We start from the raw sequence: 18,034 nt of genomic DNA, 5'->3' as shown, positions 1-18,034 counted from the left end.
GCAGTTAAGAGCATTTGATGCTCTTCCAAAGGACTCTAGTTCAGTTCCCAGCACCCACAATGGTGGCTCACAATCACCTGTAACTCAGTTTCTAGAGGACCTGGCCTCTTTTGGCACCCATATGTGGCACATGCACAGACTTGTATTAAATAAAAATGAAAACTATTTTAGAAAGAAAATATTCAGAAGCCTTGCATCTGAATAAAACATGTTCAGACTCTGTTTTGCACGGGCGGGTGTTCTGCAACAACTGTGTATGTGGTTTGTTTACTGCTATGTTTTGAATGTGAAATGTCCCCTGCCCCCAGGTTAAGCTGAATGTGTGGGCTCCTGCTACTGTCACTATTCTGTGATTCCTATGAGGGCCATAGCTAGAGGAAATATTAAGGTAGGGGCATGAACTTGGGACTCCATGTCCCCTCCTTATATGGCTCTCTGCTTCTTGCTTGCTAAGAAGTCAACCATTGTCTCCCCCATGTTTTCCTGTCACCATGATGTTCAGTCAAAATGCACAGGGCTAAAACAACTGTGAACTGAGCCTTCGGGAACCCTGTGTCCAAATAAATCTCTCCTCCATTAAGAAGTCAGCTATTGTTTTACTGCAGCTTAAAACTATTACTGATACAATATCATTTTAAGTATTCTAGAAACAATTTAAATGATGCAGGAGGGGTGTGGTCATATGCAAAGACACTTGAACATCTGCAGATTTTTATTATCAGCCTAGAAGTACCCAGCTATGTAGAGTATGACTGTATGCATGGACAATATCTTCTATAGCAGTTAATATATTGTGGGAAAATACATAACATGAGCTCTGCCTTCAACAGGTTTTAAAACCTACAAAAATGTATAGGTCCAAACCTTGCTAGCAAATCTGCAGTTTTTTTTCTTTCTGTGCAAATGATACATTAAGCTGATTGACTAACTAAGTTCCCTTCCTCTCTTCTCCAATAGAGGGCATCCTTGCACTCTCTCTGGGTCATGGAGTATTTGAGATAATTCATATAAATAGATCTGTGGGTGTTTACCCTTGAATGACATATACTTCAGCATCCTTAAGATTTATTAAATTACTTCATTTTGTAAACTTTCTTTCCTTTTAAGGCTGATAATAGTTCACAGTAAGATATCACATTTTCCTCATCCTGTTGATGGACATTTAGAGTGTTTCTACATTTGGGTTTTTGTGACTAGCGCTGCAATGAACATGAGTGTGTTATTGTGTTGTTTTCAGGTTTTTTTTTTTTTTGGTTTTTTTGAGACAGGGTTTCTCTGTGTAGCCCTGGCTGACCTGGAACTTGCTCTGTAGACCAGGCTGATCTCCAACTCATAGAGATCCACCTGTCTCTGCTTCCTGAGTGCTGGGATTTAAGATGTGTACCACCACTGCTTGGCTAATCTTTGTTTTTTCAATACTATTAAGTTTTTCAGAAATCTTGTCTATTTCTTTCAAGGAGATAACATTTTACATTCCCACAGTGTACAGGGTTCTATTTTTTTAAACATTAATACTGATATTTATTGCCTTTATACATTTTGGTAATAGCATCCTGACAGATCTATGTCATCGTGATTATGGTTAGCATTGTTATGGCAAGTTATGACATTGTGTTTTCATTGTCTTATTGGTTATCTGTATTTCTTTTTGGTGGTACTGGGTCTTGAACTCAGGCCCTCCTGCATGCCAGGGAAGGATTCTAATCCACTCTGCAAGGAATTGATTGCATTTCTTATTTAGAGAAATGCCTATCCAAGTCATTAGCACACTTACTTTTTTGGTATTTATTATTACTTTAAGTTTAAAAAAATTACATGGAATAATGGGTTTCTTTATGACATCCTCACACAGTGTATATTTTGTTCATGTTCACCCTATTACTTTTTCGAGTTCTCCTGACCCATCATCTCCATAACCTCTCTCTCCCTGAAATTGCCTCATTCTGATTTAATATTTTATACATACATATTTTATGTGTATATATGTATATATTTATATGTATAAATACACACATACATGTATATACACTTATACTATTTATGTATACATGTATATATATAATGTAGTATGTGTGTATGAGAGAAGCATGCAATATCTGTATCTCTGTGTTTAGTCTATTTCATGTGGCATGATGGTCTTGAACTTCATTCAGTATATGGTGTAATTTAATAGTTCATGGCTGAATAAAACTTAACTAAGCATGTATACCACATTTTCTCCATTCATCATTTAAAATTATCTATTTTTATGTGTGTGGCTATTTTGCCTGCATATATGTATACCTGGTGCCTTAGGAGGTCAGAAGAGGTCATAGGATCCCAAGGACCTGGAGTTACAGATGATTGTGAGACAACATGTAAGTTGTGGGAATTGAACCTGGGCCCTCTGGAAGAGCAGACAGTGCTGTTAACCTATGAGCCATCCCTCCAGCCTCTGCCTCCATTCATCTTTTGATGGGCATCTAGGTTGAGTCTGTATTTTGGCGATTTGAGATAGTTCAAGGATAACTTGGATGTGTATATATCTGCTGTGTGCTGACTTGGGAGCTCTCTCACACTTTGGTGGTTTAAGAAAAATATCAGGAATCACTGAGTGTCAACTAGACTCTTTCTCTTCTCAACTAAACTTTGCACTTCCTTCTGTCTGATACTAGCAACATGCCCCACTCATTTGCCTGGGTTTGCAAGGACATCGTCAAAAAGCTTCAAGGAAAAGATCTGAAGCCTGTCAAACGTCTGTCAGATGCAATGAAATTCCACCAGTTTGAGATATTGCAGAAGAATCCTCAGTCACTGTTTTGGAAATCTGAAGATACTCCAGTTGGATATTCCCTCCTACAGATCTTAGAGCCAAATTGTCCAGTTCCAGGTACTGTCAGCCAAGGGACAGAGAAGTGTAAAACTGAGCATTTTCAGTGGTGCAGCTTTCCAGAACCTATGAGGTGTTCAGACAGGTAGCTCATGAGCCATCCTGCTTAAAGGCAAAGGACAAGGAAGGTCCTTTAGGAATCCACTCATTTTCTGGACCTTTCCTTGCATCTGGTCATATAACACTTCCAAGAGCCTCTTTAGATGGAGATATGATACCCATGTTACAAAAAAGTAATTGGAGTTCCTAAAACAGCTTTTTCAAAGTCACACAGTTCAAACTGGTAGAACTAGGATCCAGACAGAGGTCAGTCTGTCTGCAGGTCCCATGTATTTTTCATTTTCTGCCAGCTTCTCTGGGGCTGCATTTGGTTCTTGGAAAGATGATCTTAGGGGACTCCTAGACACTGCACACATGATGCTATTCTTTTTTAGGATTAAGACTATGCTTTTATTCTTTCTGGAATTTGCCTTCTTTAGTAGTTTATATTTCAGATACTAATTATTATTATATATTATACATATAATTATTAGCTAGCTTCTTGCCTAAGGTTTAAATGAGGAGGGGGACTGGCCTTGTATTTCCCATTCTCCAGCGCAGCTTTTCCACAGTGAATTCTTGACTAAACTTCTGTCCCCTTTCCTCTTCAGAGCCTGAAGTGTCATCTCCCATCCCCCTGAAACACACTCTATCCTGGAAACTAAAGGCTAACACAGGTGTCAACGCCGCCATTGTAGAAGGAAGTGCATCAACTGGGTTTGGTCAGTCCTGTGGATATGACATCGAGGTTCAGTGTACTAGCATTCCAGATTCAAAACTGGAAAGTCTTCAAAACAGGTGAAAGGATGGATCAGCAATGTTTCAGGATGTGTTGCTATAGGCAAAGAGGCATCAAGCAGGGTTTATGACAACTCACATTATTCTACTTTTTTTTATAAGTCACTGAAATAATGGCTTAGCGTTCCCTAATAATACTCATTAATACAGAATTATCTTTACTGTTCTAGTAATGTGGTGGAGACAGAAAAACAAGACAGACAAAGGTTCTGATCTGATAGAAGTTTCTGTTCGTTGTACAGAGGATGGGCATGTAGTGAGGAAAGAATCACAGAAGTAAATGGGAAGAATATTGATTAAAATTTGATGAAAACTGTAACAATCACTTTAATACCCCAGCACTTTGGGACTTAGTTGACCTCTAACACATCCCTTTTTTTAACTTTATATTTTTATTTTATTTTCCATGAGCCAGTATAACATTATCATGTCCAAAACACAGGTGGAGAAATAGTGATTGAGAGAAGTGAAGTAATTTATCCATCAAACAGCCAGGGAGGAACAGAACCACTATTTAAACTCATCTGAGTATTATGCAAAGGCAAACACTGCTAGCCACTGAGCTGTCTGCTTATGTCATATAAACGTAGTTACAAATTCAGTTGTTTGTATTTAACCACTATAGTGAAACAGTTGATGCTATAAGAGAAAGTATCCAGTTCACCAAAATGTCAGACTTTCTTACTGTAAAGAGTAAGGTGGAGTCAAATGACGTTGTAAACCAAGCATTCTGTATAGTCTATGATGCAAACAGTGTCAAAAGATGCTACATACCATAATTGCTACTCAAATATTGCTAGGTTCTTTTCTCTAGAAATTTCCTGAAATTCTATACTTCATATGTAATTGTTTTCAAAGGGCTAAGGTAACACAGTGGGGGATTTATATTAGGAGATAACGCAAATACGGATTGGGCAGTTATTTATGGAGACTTTGAAAACAGAGGTAACTTTTGGAAATAGAAGGGAACTCATGTTCAGACAACCCATTACAATGATTTTCTATCACATCTCTTTTGAGGTATAATTTAGAAGTAGAAATGCATGTTTCATGTGCAGCATTTTGGTGTCAGATATGCATATAAGTATAAGTCAGTAATATATTATCACTGCATCTGGTAACCATTATATCAAATATTTCTTATTATATTTATTTATATTCTCTCTCTCTCTCTCTCTCTCTGTGTGTGTGTGTGCGTGCGCGTGCGCGCGTGTGTGTGCATGCACACCCTCATGCCATGGCTCAAATGTGGAAGTCAGAGGACAATTTTAGGAGTCAGATCTCTCCCTTTGCCGTGTGTCTGGGAATCAAACTCAGGTCAGCAACCACCTCTACATGCTGAGCCATCCTGCCAGCTCAGGAACTGTTATTGTTATGACAAGAACATTTACTGTCTACTGTCTTAGCAGAGTTTAAGCACATGTAGCATGTAGTCAACGATAACCACATCGGGCTGTAATGTGGCTCCTGGATCTGATTCATGTCCTCATGCTTGCATGGCCAGCACTTTATAGACTGAGCCACATTCCAACCTGAAGCTGACTCAATCTCTTTAGTTCTTAAAGGCTGGCTCACATTTTCTATTTGGGATTTTTTTTTCTCTCTCACAATTTGGTCTCTGTTTCTATGAAATTAGCCATTTGGATTTTTTCATTCTCATTTTATACCTTCAGGAAACTTCTGGATCGGGAGCCATCATTTGTGAAGGATTGCAGGATGGGAATAAAGGACCTGTATGTGGTGACAGAGGCCTTTGAAGTGACCAAGGATGCTGTTCTGGAAGACAGTAGCAGTGTAGACCTTTCAGGAAAAGTGGGCATCCCCCACCAGATTGTCAAGGTATGGGACAGGGAAGCGAAGAAAACATCCAGTGCAGCCAGTTCACTCTTGCTTCTCAAGGGCTTCTAGGGACCAGTTTCTCGGGGTCAGAGGGTGGGGTCATTATTTTCCTCTACTCGTATGTAATATATGCTAACTCCTGATCCTAGATTGCATTCTTTTTTTAAACATGACTTTTTTATTGATTCTTTCAGAATTTCACATAATGCACCCAAATCACACTCATTTCCCTGTACCTCCAAATACCCTTCATCCTTGTAGTATCCCCCCAAAGGAAAACTTAAAAAGAAATAATAAGGACAAGAAAATAAAATATGAAAAACACAAATAAGAATATAAGTTAAACAAAACAAAAAACAAAAGAAATTATAAAAATAAAAAATAAAAAACACAAATAAGAATATTAATTAAACAAACAAAACCAAAAACAAACAAAAACGCAAACAAGTGAAACAAAACAACAAAAACCACTTTGCTCTTCCATCTTTTCCACTTCTCCATCACCTCTTCATCTATCTTGGTGGCATCGGGAGCTGTGGTGTATCATACAGCATATTCCAAAGAGCTTTACTTGCAAATGTTCATTGTGTAGTGTATTGCTGGTCAGGTTCAAGGCCTCTGGCTTCTGGTACAGCATCAATACTGGTCCCTCACTGAAATTCCTGTCAGATATCCTGCAATTGCCTGGAGTCATGGAGCTCCTGTGGCTAAAGTTCCAAAGGACCAGTCCCTTCATGAGCTCCAGTAGGTCATAGATGAGGTAGATGTTGAGGAGTGCCAATTCAGCCCTGGATGTAGGCCTGGGTGGTAGCTGAGTTAGTCAGTAAGGGCTGTTGGGACCACACTCTTCAGGTGATGGGTGAAGCCAGTTCTCTCACACCCATGGTTAGGGGTGAAACCAGCTTTCCCAAATTTGGGTGTGGGGAGCAGCACTCCCATGATGGGCCAGGTCAGTGGGGGGCAGGGTCAGCTCTCTGGTGAGGGGGAGCTGGCTCTCCCTGGACCAGTGAGGGGCAGGGTTAGTCATTGAGCTCAGTTACTTATGTCCTCTAATGTCCTCATTTATAATGCTTTAATACATAGGATTAGCAAATATTGATACATTCCAAAATAGACATAATTGCTTCGTACTATGTTTTGTTTTGAGTAAATGATAGTTTGCTGCAGAAATAGAAATGTGAGGATTCTGTATTATTTGCACACCAATTTTCATGGCTGGAAAAACATAGGAATACCTCAATTAAACTGCTACTGTTAATCTACATTCTATGATCATTTGATAACAAATATTTTTTGAGATAAGGTCTTATATAGCCTAGACTGTCTTCAAACTGGCTATGGAGCTGAGGCTGAACCTGAACTCCTAGTCTTCCAGTTTCTTTCTTTCTTTCTTTCTTTCTTTCTTTCTTTCTTTCTTTCTTTCTTTCTTTCTTTCTTTCTTTCTTTCTTTCTCTCTTTCTTTCTCTCTCTCTTTCTTTCTCTCTCTCTTTCTTTCTTTTTCTTCTTCTTCTCCTCCTCCTCCTCCTCCTCCTCCTCCTCCTCCTCCTCCTCCTCCTCCTTCTTCTTCTTCTTCTTCTTCTTCTTCTTCTTCTTCTTCTTCTTCTTCTTCTGAGATAGAGTTTCTCTGTGGAATAGTCCTGACTGTCCTGGAACTCACTCTGTAGACCAGGCTGGCCTCGAATTCACAGAGATCCACCTGGCTCTGCCTCTTGAGTGCTGGGATTAAAGGTGTGCTTGAATTAAAGGTGTGCTGGGATTAAATACCACCACCTGGCTGTTTCCACTTTCCAAATGATATGGGATTACAGGTACATCCACTATGCCTGACTTTGATAAGAAGTGCTTGAAGGGGCAAGATTTAAATACCTTTAAGCACATGCAATTTACACAATCTACTCACCTCAAACAAGTATATTTAAAAATTAGCATAAAATTAATTTATTAGATTAAATATGGAATATTATCTATCTTCTCCTTTCTGTATCCCTGAAGTAGTTCAATTAAATTTATTTTTGATAATTTCATAGATGTATATCATTCATTCTGATTACTCTTGCCCTGGTCTTTCTTACCTTCCTGCCACACTCAGCAACCTACCCTCCTCTTTTCAGTTCCCTTTCCCCCAGTCAAGTCTTTTGTTTTGTTCTATGACCCACTGAGTTTGAGAACTCTGTGTGAGCACGGTTGTACAACTGTGCACTGGAGCATGAGAACCCCATTGACTCCAGCTCCTGGCACCTAAGGACCAAAGCAGAACCATGGAAGCCTTCCACAGACTTCTGAGTGTCTGCAGTGAGTCCCTGCTAACTCTCTGGAAGGTTTGCTCCTGTGTTCAGAAGCTGCACCCAGCTCCAGCGGAGCTAGGACCACTTGTGGTAAACAGTTTCACATCAACACTGAGTGGTCCCAAGACTGAATCTTAAGCATCATTCAGGTGGTCCAAAACCTGACAGTTGGGTTAATAGCAAATAGGCAAAAATGCCAATACAACAAACAAATATGTATATTGACAGATAGCCATATTAAAAACACTACCAGCAACCTAACTCCAGTTGCCTAGGACCAATTGCAAAAACATAAACAAACACACACACACACACACACACACACACACACACACACACACACACACAAACACACACAAAACCCCCCAAAAAACCCACAAACCCACAAAACAAAACAAAATAACCCCCTCTCCAAAAAAATCCCCTCTCCCAAAATCCAAAATCCCAATAATGCGTCTCCTTGAGAAACTTGTACTCCTTCAGTAATGTTTCCAGGAGAAAAGCAACTTTAGATGACACAATGATTTCAAACATCAATTATAAATATGTTCAAGTGCCTCAAAAAGATATGAATAAATGCCAGGACGAAGACTAAAAAAAAAAAAAAAAAAAAAACCAGTTGATTGAAATAAGGAATTTGATAAAGAGAATTTTAAGCCGGGCGGTGGTGGCGCACGCCTTTAATCCCAGCACTCGGGAGGCAGAGCCAGGCGGATCTCTGTGAGTTCGAGGCCAGCCTGGGCTACCAAGTGAGTTCCAGGAGAGGCGCAAAGCTACACAGAGAAACCCTGTCTCGAAAAAACCAAAAAAAAAAAAAAAAAAAAGGGAATTTTAAAAGAAAACCCAAATTGAAATAAACTTGAAATGAAAAAAATTCAGGAAGTTAAGAGGCTTAGTGGAAAGTCTCAGCAACAGAATGGATCAAGTGAAAGAGCTTGAAGTCAAGGAGGAGGAATTTGATCAATCACAGCTGATGACAGACCCCATAAACATAATGTCTTAGTTAGGACTTCTATTATTGGTACAAAACACCATGACCAAAAAGCAAGTTAGGGATGAAGTGTTTATTGGGCTTACATTTCAGTATTGCTGTTCATCACTGACGAAAGTCAGGACAGGAACCCAAACAGGACAGGATACTAGAGGCAGGAGCTGATGCAGAGGCCATCGAGCGGAGCTACTTACTGACTTGCTTCTCATGACTTGCTCAGCCCACCTTCTTATAGAACCCAGGATCAGCAGCCCTGGGATGGCATCGCCCACTACTGGCTGGGCCCTCCCTCATTGATCACTAAGTGAGAAAATGCCGTACAGTCGGATCTCCAGGAGGCATTTTCTCAGCTGAGGCTCCTTCCTCTGATGACTCTAACTTGTGTCCTAGCATAAATAACATGCAGCAACTCTGGGACACTATAAAAAAAACCAAATCTATAAATCATAGGTATAAAAGAAGGAGAAGAAACCCAGGACAAAGGCACAGAAGATATTTTTGACAAAATCATGGAAGAAAATGTCCCAAATCTAAGGAAAGAGATGCGCATTGAGATGCAAGAGGCATGTAGAATACTAACCAGATAGAATGAGAAAAGAGGCTTTCCACATCATGTAAAAGTTGAAACACTAAATGTACAGAACAAAGGAAGTATAGAAAACTGTAAGAAAGACCAGTCGCGTATTAAATATTGCTTAACATTTGAGAATTTCATGAATATATATATATATATTTGTATGTATAATGTATTCTGGTCAAACCTACACACCTCATTAACTCAATTCCAACTCCTCCCTTATCCCATCCCCATCACTTTTCCCTCCTAACTTCCTGTGCTCTGTTTGTATTTTAATTTTTATTAAACCCATGGAGTCCCCTTAGTGCTGCCAGACCATGCTTGAGTGTTCATCAAAATAATATTCTGCAAGTCCTAAAAGAATACAGTCAGTCTGGACAACTATACCCAGCAAAACTGTCAGCTATAGTCAAAGGACAAATAAAACCTTTCCACAATAAGCATGTGAAAGGAATTTATGACCGAGAGGCCAGCCCTACAGGGGAAACTAAAAAGAATATTTCTGCTTGAAGAAAGGGATAAGAATATCCAAGCAGTGACAACAAAAATTAATATGTTAGGTCATGATTAAACAAAAGACAACAAACATCATAAAAATGAACAAAATGACAGAATCAATAACCTTTGAACATTAGTGGTTTCAACTCCCAATTAAAAGACACAGACTAGCAGACTGGATTAAGACACAGGATCTGTTTTGCTGTCTCCAAGGAACATAATCAACCACCAAAGATGGAAACTATCTTAGGGTGAAGGTTGGGCAGAGATATTCAGAGCAAAGGGAAGTAGACTAACAGGAAATACTGTAGTAAAATCCAAGGAATAGAATTCAATCTAAAAATAATCAGAAGAAAGCATGTCAGTCCACACTGATCAAGAGATCAATCTATCAAGAAGACATTGTAATTCTACACATATTTGCAACAAACATGGATACACACAGCTTCATAAAGCAAATTCTTCTTTATGTAAAGCAGTAGATTAACCCCAATGGTAGGTGACTTTAGTATCTCAGTTTCACCAAAGGGCAGATTTTCCAGATGAACAATAAGCATAGAAATAATAGAGTAAATGACACACAAAAGAACTAGAAGTAGATGTACCATATGCTTCTATTACAGCACTCCTGGACATGTATACCCAAAGGACTCTGTGGGATCACAGATACTTGTTAATCCATGTTCATTGCTGTTCTAGTCATAGTAGCCAGGAAATGGAAAGAGCTTAGCTGTCCATCAACTGATGATGGAGAATTAAAAATCTGGTGCACACATACAGTGGAATTTTATTCATGTGAAATTTTTTATTTATATGAAATTATGGAACTTCAGGAAAATGGAGGTAGCTGGAAATAATAATCCTGAATGAGATAACCCAGACCCAGAATGGCAAGTGCTAAATGTCCTCTCTCAGGCCCTGAAAGGCTTCTGTGTTCCAGTAGATGGTCCTACACTCAGGCACGTTCTGGTAACACTAAGGGGACTCCATGGGTTTAATAAAAATTAAAATACACAAAGGGCACAGGAAGTTGGGAGGGACAAGTGATGGGGATGGGATAAGCAAGGAGTTGGAAGTGAGTTAATGAGGTGTGTGGGTTTGACCAGAATACATTATACATACAAATATACATACATACATATATATGAAATTCTCAAACATTAAACAATATTTAAGAAAAAGAAATTGCACATTAAAAAGGAAAACAATTTAAATTCAAAGGAATTCCAGCTTAGAACTACATCTCCTTCAAAATGTGCACCAAAATCAAGTTAAAGATGTCTTTAGGTATCCAAGTTCTCAGGCATGTACCACTCAGCTCCTCAGAAGATAACCAGTAACAGGACAGAAAAGACAGAAGACATCACACTGCCTGATAGAGACAAGATCTGGGATGAGGAGAAACAGTCTCACCCAATAGCTGACAGAGAGTATGCACCTACACAGAAACCCAGATGTGAATATGTGGGTGGAGCAGTAAACACTGAGAGCCAAGTAGGAGAATGAAAACCTCAACTCAGAGGGAGACAGTAAATCAATACCTAGTTTGGAAAAATGAAGATATTGTAATAGGGCCAGCTGTTGAAATTGGATCCTAATTAGTCTTATAATAAAAACCAAGAGTCAGATATAGAGGGTGAAAGCTAGAAAGTCAGAGAAGCAGAGCAGCAGCTAATAGAGATTTCTTACCTCCACAAATCCTCAGGCCAAATGGGACTCATATATTGTTCTCCACACGCCTTATATTCCTGTCTCCATCTTCTTAGTGCTGGGTCTAAAGGTGTGCACCACTATGGAGCTCTATTTCTCTTTCAGACTGGTTCAATCTGGAGTAGCCCAGGGTGGCACTGAACTCTGCATCTTCCTGCTTCCTCCTCCCAAGTGCTGGGATTAAATGTGTGTGCCACCATTGCCTGGCTTTTATCGTTAACTGGCGGCTAGCTCTGCCCTCTGATCTCCAGGCAAGCTTTGTTTGTCAGAACACAAACAAAATATCATACAACAGGTTGTATGGCTCAGTGGTTAATACCAGCCTGGCATTTATGGTGGTCTGGGTTCAGTTGCCAGGCCTCTCCAGGCACACCTCCTCTCAAATCTCAATGTAGGTAAACATTGTCATACAAGGGGGATAAGCAGTAACTGGATATGGGGACCAGGAGGAAGGGAAGTGAGAGACTGTTAGCATTTTCTCATGAGCTTTCTAGGTTTATTTGACTTTTAAATTATAGGCATTTATTGCCTTGATTAAAAGTAAACAAAATTTTTATAAGACAAGGAGCTATAACCCCTTAGGAATGTTTTGTCTCCCCAGGGTGAAGTCAAGGGAGAGTGGCAAAGAGAGAGAACGGATTCTGTGGCTATCCTAAAGGGTTCAGTGGTGGCCTACAAGAAGAAGCAATTGGTCATTGAGAATAACACTTGTGGTGAGCAGATGTGGGGGCCAAGTCGGGGTAGGGTATCCAAAGACCTGAACCTCTTCTTCTCTCCTGACTATAGTCCAGAAGGAACACTTATGACTGTCCCAGGCACATGTCCCACCATCCTTAGCCACGTCTAAGCATGGCCAAGCTCTAATACCATTAGCTGTAGATGTAGCTATAGCCTCTCATGTGGGAAGGGATCCAACTCGGGGTGCTCAAATGGAGGTGTCTGTAGCTGGTTGAAGTCCAGGCCTAATCCCAGGCATCTCTAGTCATCCATCTCTAGCCAGTCAAGGTCCTGCATGGAAGGAGAGAAATGATGTCACGTGTAGAGGGCTTTAGGGGAGCTGACTAGAGCGGGGGAAGTGTGAGAGAGGAGGTGATCATGGGAGAGGATTCTGGGGTGAGGGTTTCTGAAGGTGCAGAGAGTGTTGTCAGGTTAGGCAAAGAGTTTGGTGAACCCAAGGAGTCAAGACAGGTTGGGGCTGTTTACACATGAGAAGGCCAGTTTTCTCTGAAGCTGCTGGCCAGTGATGTGGCAATTATTTCTTTTTGGTCTATTATGAGAACTAAAATTGTACTTGCCAATCAGCACATTGTCCTCCTTGGTGCCTGATTATGTAAACAAGATGCCCTGCTGGCCCCCTACTGCTCAGAATGTTACTTGAAGACACTCTCGGAAGTTTGCTTTTTTGTTTGTTTAGTTCCCGTGTTAAATGCTGTCATTTTTCTCCCCTGGCTCATTTCATGTGTCAAATGCTTGAACTGTATTGTTATACAAGTTTCAGACCTCAGCATATGTCTATGGATATAATACAAAACAATGCAAGATTGCCAGATTGAGAGTGAATAAGGAAGGGCCAGGTACTAACTTAAGGCTAGCAAGAAACCTATGTGACAGGGCAGCAGAAGCCTATCTGCTTTAACTCATGGAATATTTATTTGTTAATTTCTATTTTATGAGTAGGTGTGTTTTGCCTGCATGTAAGGGAACCATGTGCATGCAATGCCTCAAAAGGCCAGAAGTGGGCGCTGCCACGTGGGTGCGGTCCTTTGCACGAGCAGCACTGATCTTGCTCTCCAGCCCTCATGGGGGTAATTCTTGAAGGTCAGAGGGCGTGGTGGTCGCCTAAAGTACTTATTTAAAATGCAAGTTTCAGGCTGGTGAGATGGGTTGGCCGGTAAAGGTGCTTGTTGCCAGGTCTGATGCCTTGAGTTCCACCTCCAGGTCCCACATGTTGGAAGTAGATAACTGACTCCCGGAGTTTTCCTCTGACCTCTGTATGTGCTCTGTGGCATGCATGCACACATTAAAGAAACAAACCAACATAATTCGATAGAATAAAATGCAAGTTTCGGGGCACCAGTCAAAGGATCTGATTCACAGGTCACAGAGGCTAGTGCTTAAGTTGACATCATCCCTGGGATTTGACCTGAGCATCCTAAATGGTGTGTGGGAACTACTATAGCCAGTGTAACTGCATCTCTCCTAACTGAGTTTCTTTTCCATTCAGCCATTCTCCTTTCTGCTAATGCTAAGAAGAAAACCTTTCTAGGTATGCTTCATATGCATCCTAGGTTGAAAAGTGGTTTCGCTGGCTCAGAATGGAGTTGCAAATCATCTGAGGAAATATTTGAGATAGGTATGTCTTTGTTGGACAGGATCTACCTGGGGATGGATTATCACAGGAAATTTCCCATAAGAGTAGAATTCTAAGTTGAAAAACAAGGGTGGATGGAGGCGTTGGAGAGGTCTGAGGTAAGGGGAGGGGTGCAGAGGGTGAGTCTTGGTGAGTGAACCCTTCTCTTTCTCTCTCTAGTGCCGTATTCTGGAGGACATCTAGGTGAGTGAAGTGTTCTGGGGCTGTGAGATTCAGACCTGTTCCCTCATGTTGACAACTGAATAACAAAACCCCACCTGATTTTCTTTGCCCAAGGTCTGGGATCTGGTCTTCTGCACAGGGGTGGGGGTGGATGATGGAGAAATGTCTGGAACACAGGGGAAGTAATACTAATACGAATACTAATTCCTGGGTGGGCCAATGTATTTTCTCTTTCTAGTCAGGAAGATAAATTACATCTCTCCAATTGGTGAGTGTGTGTCTGGTGGGGTTGTTGTGGAGATCTGGGTGATACTTCTGTACTCAGCTCTAGCCCTGGCTCTGGTTCCTGTGGGATGGGAGAGATCATGGAAGGCTGATGTGGAGGAAGCATAGACTGGGAATGGGGCAGGAGGAGATGGCAGTAGAGACACAGTGTGTGTGTCCAGAGCCAAGTGAGCATAAAGAAAGCTTGTGCTTCTCTTTCTAGGAAGGACAGAGGAACCCTTCCATCTAGGTGAGTGATTTGTTTTGTTTGTTCGTTTTAAGGAAATCTGTGCTTCTATCAGAAAAACCACAGGCTTGGAACTCAAATGAGAACTTTCTTTGGAACTCAGAAAACTGAGGTCTACTTTCACATTTTTAGTTAGTTCAACTCACACATGCGCAACTGCATGCACTAATGTTCACTGAGGACTTACTTGAAAGTAGGCATTACTCCAGCATGGACAATGTAAAATAATAGGATGAAAGTGCCCATGTCTTTGGAGCTTTCCCTATGGTATCCTCTCACAATCACAGACCACCTGTAGGACACTTGGCAGAACCAGAATATCTTCCAATGCTGCTGGGCTAATTCTTCATAGATGGTGGAGATACTTATTCCTAAGGGTAGCTCTTATGTGCCAGGTGCTGACAAACACATACTCATTGACTCCTCACCTTGTCCCCATTTATCACACATGGAACCTGATCCTGAAACATGGAGGATTGTCATCTCTGGAGTCTAACAGTACATTTCCTACCTGACATATCCCAGACATGAATCTGTGATCATTTCTCTCCCACTTGTGATCACCAGTTTTCAGAATTTCCATCTCCACTCCCAGTGCTGTGTCCTCTCCTTCCAGAGTGCGGACACTGCCTGCTTTGTAGTTCTTTGTAGCTTCATGGTAATTGCCTCACTGGGGCTCAAGCAGGCTATCAATGGAGACACTTTTGACCACTGGAAATGGTACTGAAGGGGAAGGGCTTACCATCCAGGGATATTTAATTGAAGAATTTCTCTCACTCTCTGATTGGTGTTGCTGTCTGTGATCAGATTTCAATTGCCTACAAGATGAGATTTCCAGGAAAACAGGAGAACTGTCCATGCTTTCAAAGGATGTTCAAGATGTTGTGTTCTCTAGCCTCCTGCCCATGCTCAGTGACAGGAAGATTCTGTATGACCTGATGAACATGGTGAGAATTTCATAGCTGCCTAGAGGTGATCAAACCTGTAAGGGGCAGTTTGGGTGATGGGGGTGCCAAGCTAGATGAGAGAGAAGGGATGTACATGATGCCCAGGAGACTGAGAAAGATGTCAAAGATTGGGGATTCTGGCGCCATGCACAATGATAAGTGTTAAAGAGTGTGGCCCCTGAAATCTGCTCAGGATGCCCTTGGGGGAGGCAGAAACTATAGCCCACCCCTTGCTTAACTCCAGTGGACACAGGAACATTACACAACAATGTTTTTGAGCCAGATATGGGAAGCTGAAACTACTTGTAAGAGGGTTGCAAGTTCAAGGCCTTTCTGGGCTACATATTGAGTTTAAAGCTGGCATGGGCAACAACCTGAGACCCTGTCACACACAAGAGAAAAATGAAGGGAATAGGGAGCCAAGCTGCAGCTTCATGGTAGAGGACTTGTTCAGCATGTATAAAGCCATCCAGTCCCCAGCACTGGGAATGCTGCTATTAAGAGAACACCTCTCTCCTCCAGCTGGAATTGGATCATTTGGGGCAAATGGATGGCCCAGGAGGTGTGATCCTAGATGCTCTGCGACAGGACTCAAGACCCCCATGGATTGACCTAAAGAACCTCATTCTTTATCTCCTTCAAGCCCTAATGGGTAAGAATGATTTGAGGGAAGTGTGGGAGAGTCCTTGTGTTGGTTCTCAGAGGGCTCTTTTAGATCCACCTCCCCAAAACTCTTGAATTATCATGATCATTCTCAGGTCACCATTCTCTATGAGGTAAGTAAGGCTCAGGATGATAACAGCCCATGCACTGCGGATGGAGTCTGAGGTGTAGAAAGTGAGCAGTAACCATTCTCTTCACACATCCTTGGCAGAAGATGATTCCTGCCTCAGCCTCTAGATTGTCAGGCTCTGGGTCATGTCCCTTATGATTCTGGAGCCGTTGAAGGGCAGAAGAGCTTTCCAGGGTTGTGAGCTTGATCTTCAAGTCCAATGGGGCATATTCCTCTGTCCCAGAGTTCTCCTCTCATTGGGTGTCCTAGTTCATATTAAGAGGAAAATATTGAGGCTGTCTTTCTGTTTCCTCACACACTCTTTCCTTCAGTGCTGAGTGATACCCAACTCAGTCTGCTGGTCCAGTCTATGGAGAAGAGGCTCCTCCTCCAGCAACAAGAGCTGGTAAGAAATTCCAAAGCCTAACAATCCAGATAGGGGGAGAGAGGGAAGCAGGAAGAGGAAGAACATTCTATAAGAAAGAAATATAGTTTCCACAAGGAGAGGAGTTGGGAATCCTTCTGGTTGCTTTCTCCTTCTGGGGATCAGGCAGGATGGGTTTGATCCTGTCAGGAGTGTCTCTGTATTTATGGCACCCCCAGAAACATGACCTAGCAGGTCTAAATTAGGCACCTAAGAAGACATCTCTGTTGAAACTAAGGGGATGAATGTCAGTTACACCTTTCTTTGCTTACAGTTATCATTTGCAAATTGCCTTTTCTCTTCCCATATACTTATCTGTGAATACAAAAGTGTGTCCAGCCATATGCATACTTGTGCACACACACACACACACACACACACACACACACACACACACACACACACACAGACACAGACACACACACACACACACACAGACAGACAGGAACACACACACAGATGGCATTCTTGTCCAGCATACATTTTATTATTACCGTGTTGTAGCTGAGGAACCAATGCACAGTGATTCAGGTTTTGCTTAGTTCATTATCTTGTGTGATTCCTTTCTCTTAGGACAGGTTTTTCACCCTGGTGTCAGAGCCTAGTCTACTCAATCTGAGAGTTTTTCTTCTAGGTAAAGAGCATCCTGCAGCCAAACTTCAAGTATCCCTGGAACATCCCCTTCACTCTCCAGCCTCAGCTTCTTGCCCCACTCCAGGGTGAGGACTTGGCCATTACTTACGAATTGCTGAAGGAGTGTGGTCTGAAGATGGAGCTGAATAATCCCAGGTCAACTTGGGATCTGGAAGCCAAGATGCCTCTGTCTGCCCTTTATGGGAGCCTGTCATTTTTGCAGCAACTTGTGGAAGCCTAAATCTTCCTCAAGGCCTGGCCCCAGCTCAGTCCATGCTGAGTCCTGGAGACATTAGAGATGTGACACCATGGCACACACAAGAGTGCTGTTTTCTGTGCCTGTTCTAGGGTGGTGGGAATAAGGATGCTGAGGGTTTTTCTTTTGATTTTACTATTCATTCACCATTTTATAAATAATGTATTTTTTATCATGTTCACCTCCCCCCATTTTCCTTTTTTTCTAATCCATATCACCATGCCCCTTCTCCACAACTTCTCATTCAACTCTTTTTGATTCTCTGTTGCATTTAATTAGGATTGTTTGCACGAGTGTGGGATTATTAACTTGAGTAAGGCTGACTTTCCAGGGGCTACACTGCTGAGGAATG

At 41.5% G+C, this 18,034-nt stretch overlaps 1 protein-coding gene across 1 annotated transcript; it reads left to right on the top strand.

Annotated features, from left to right (window-relative positions):
- The first annotated feature begins 2,658 nt into the window (after window positions 1–2,658).
- Window positions 2,659–17,667, top strand: LOC128117218 (gasdermin-C-like). The gene is made up of 10 exons (XM_052749208.1): window positions 2,659–2,869; window positions 3,520–3,706; window positions 5,380–5,545; window positions 12,208–12,319; window positions 13,831–13,959; window positions 14,137–14,160; window positions 15,458–15,597; window positions 16,120–16,249; window positions 16,702–16,775; window positions 17,428–17,667. The coding sequence occupies exons 1-10, from the start codon at window positions 2,659–2,661 to the stop codon at window positions 17,665–17,667; spliced, it is 1,413 nt and encodes a 470-aa protein (XP_052605168.1).
- The last annotated feature ends 367 nt before the right edge of the window (window positions 17,668–18,034 follow it).

Source organism: Peromyscus californicus, unplaced genomic scaffold (genome assembly GCF_007827085.1).
Source record: "Peromyscus californicus insignis strain IS unplaced genomic scaffold, ASM782708v3 Scaffold_20__1_contigs__length_68692818, whole genome shotgun sequence".
Lineage (NCBI taxonomy): Eukaryota > Metazoa > Chordata > Mammalia > Rodentia > Cricetidae > Peromyscus > Peromyscus californicus.
This window is presented reverse-complemented; position numbering and strand designations above follow the sequence as displayed.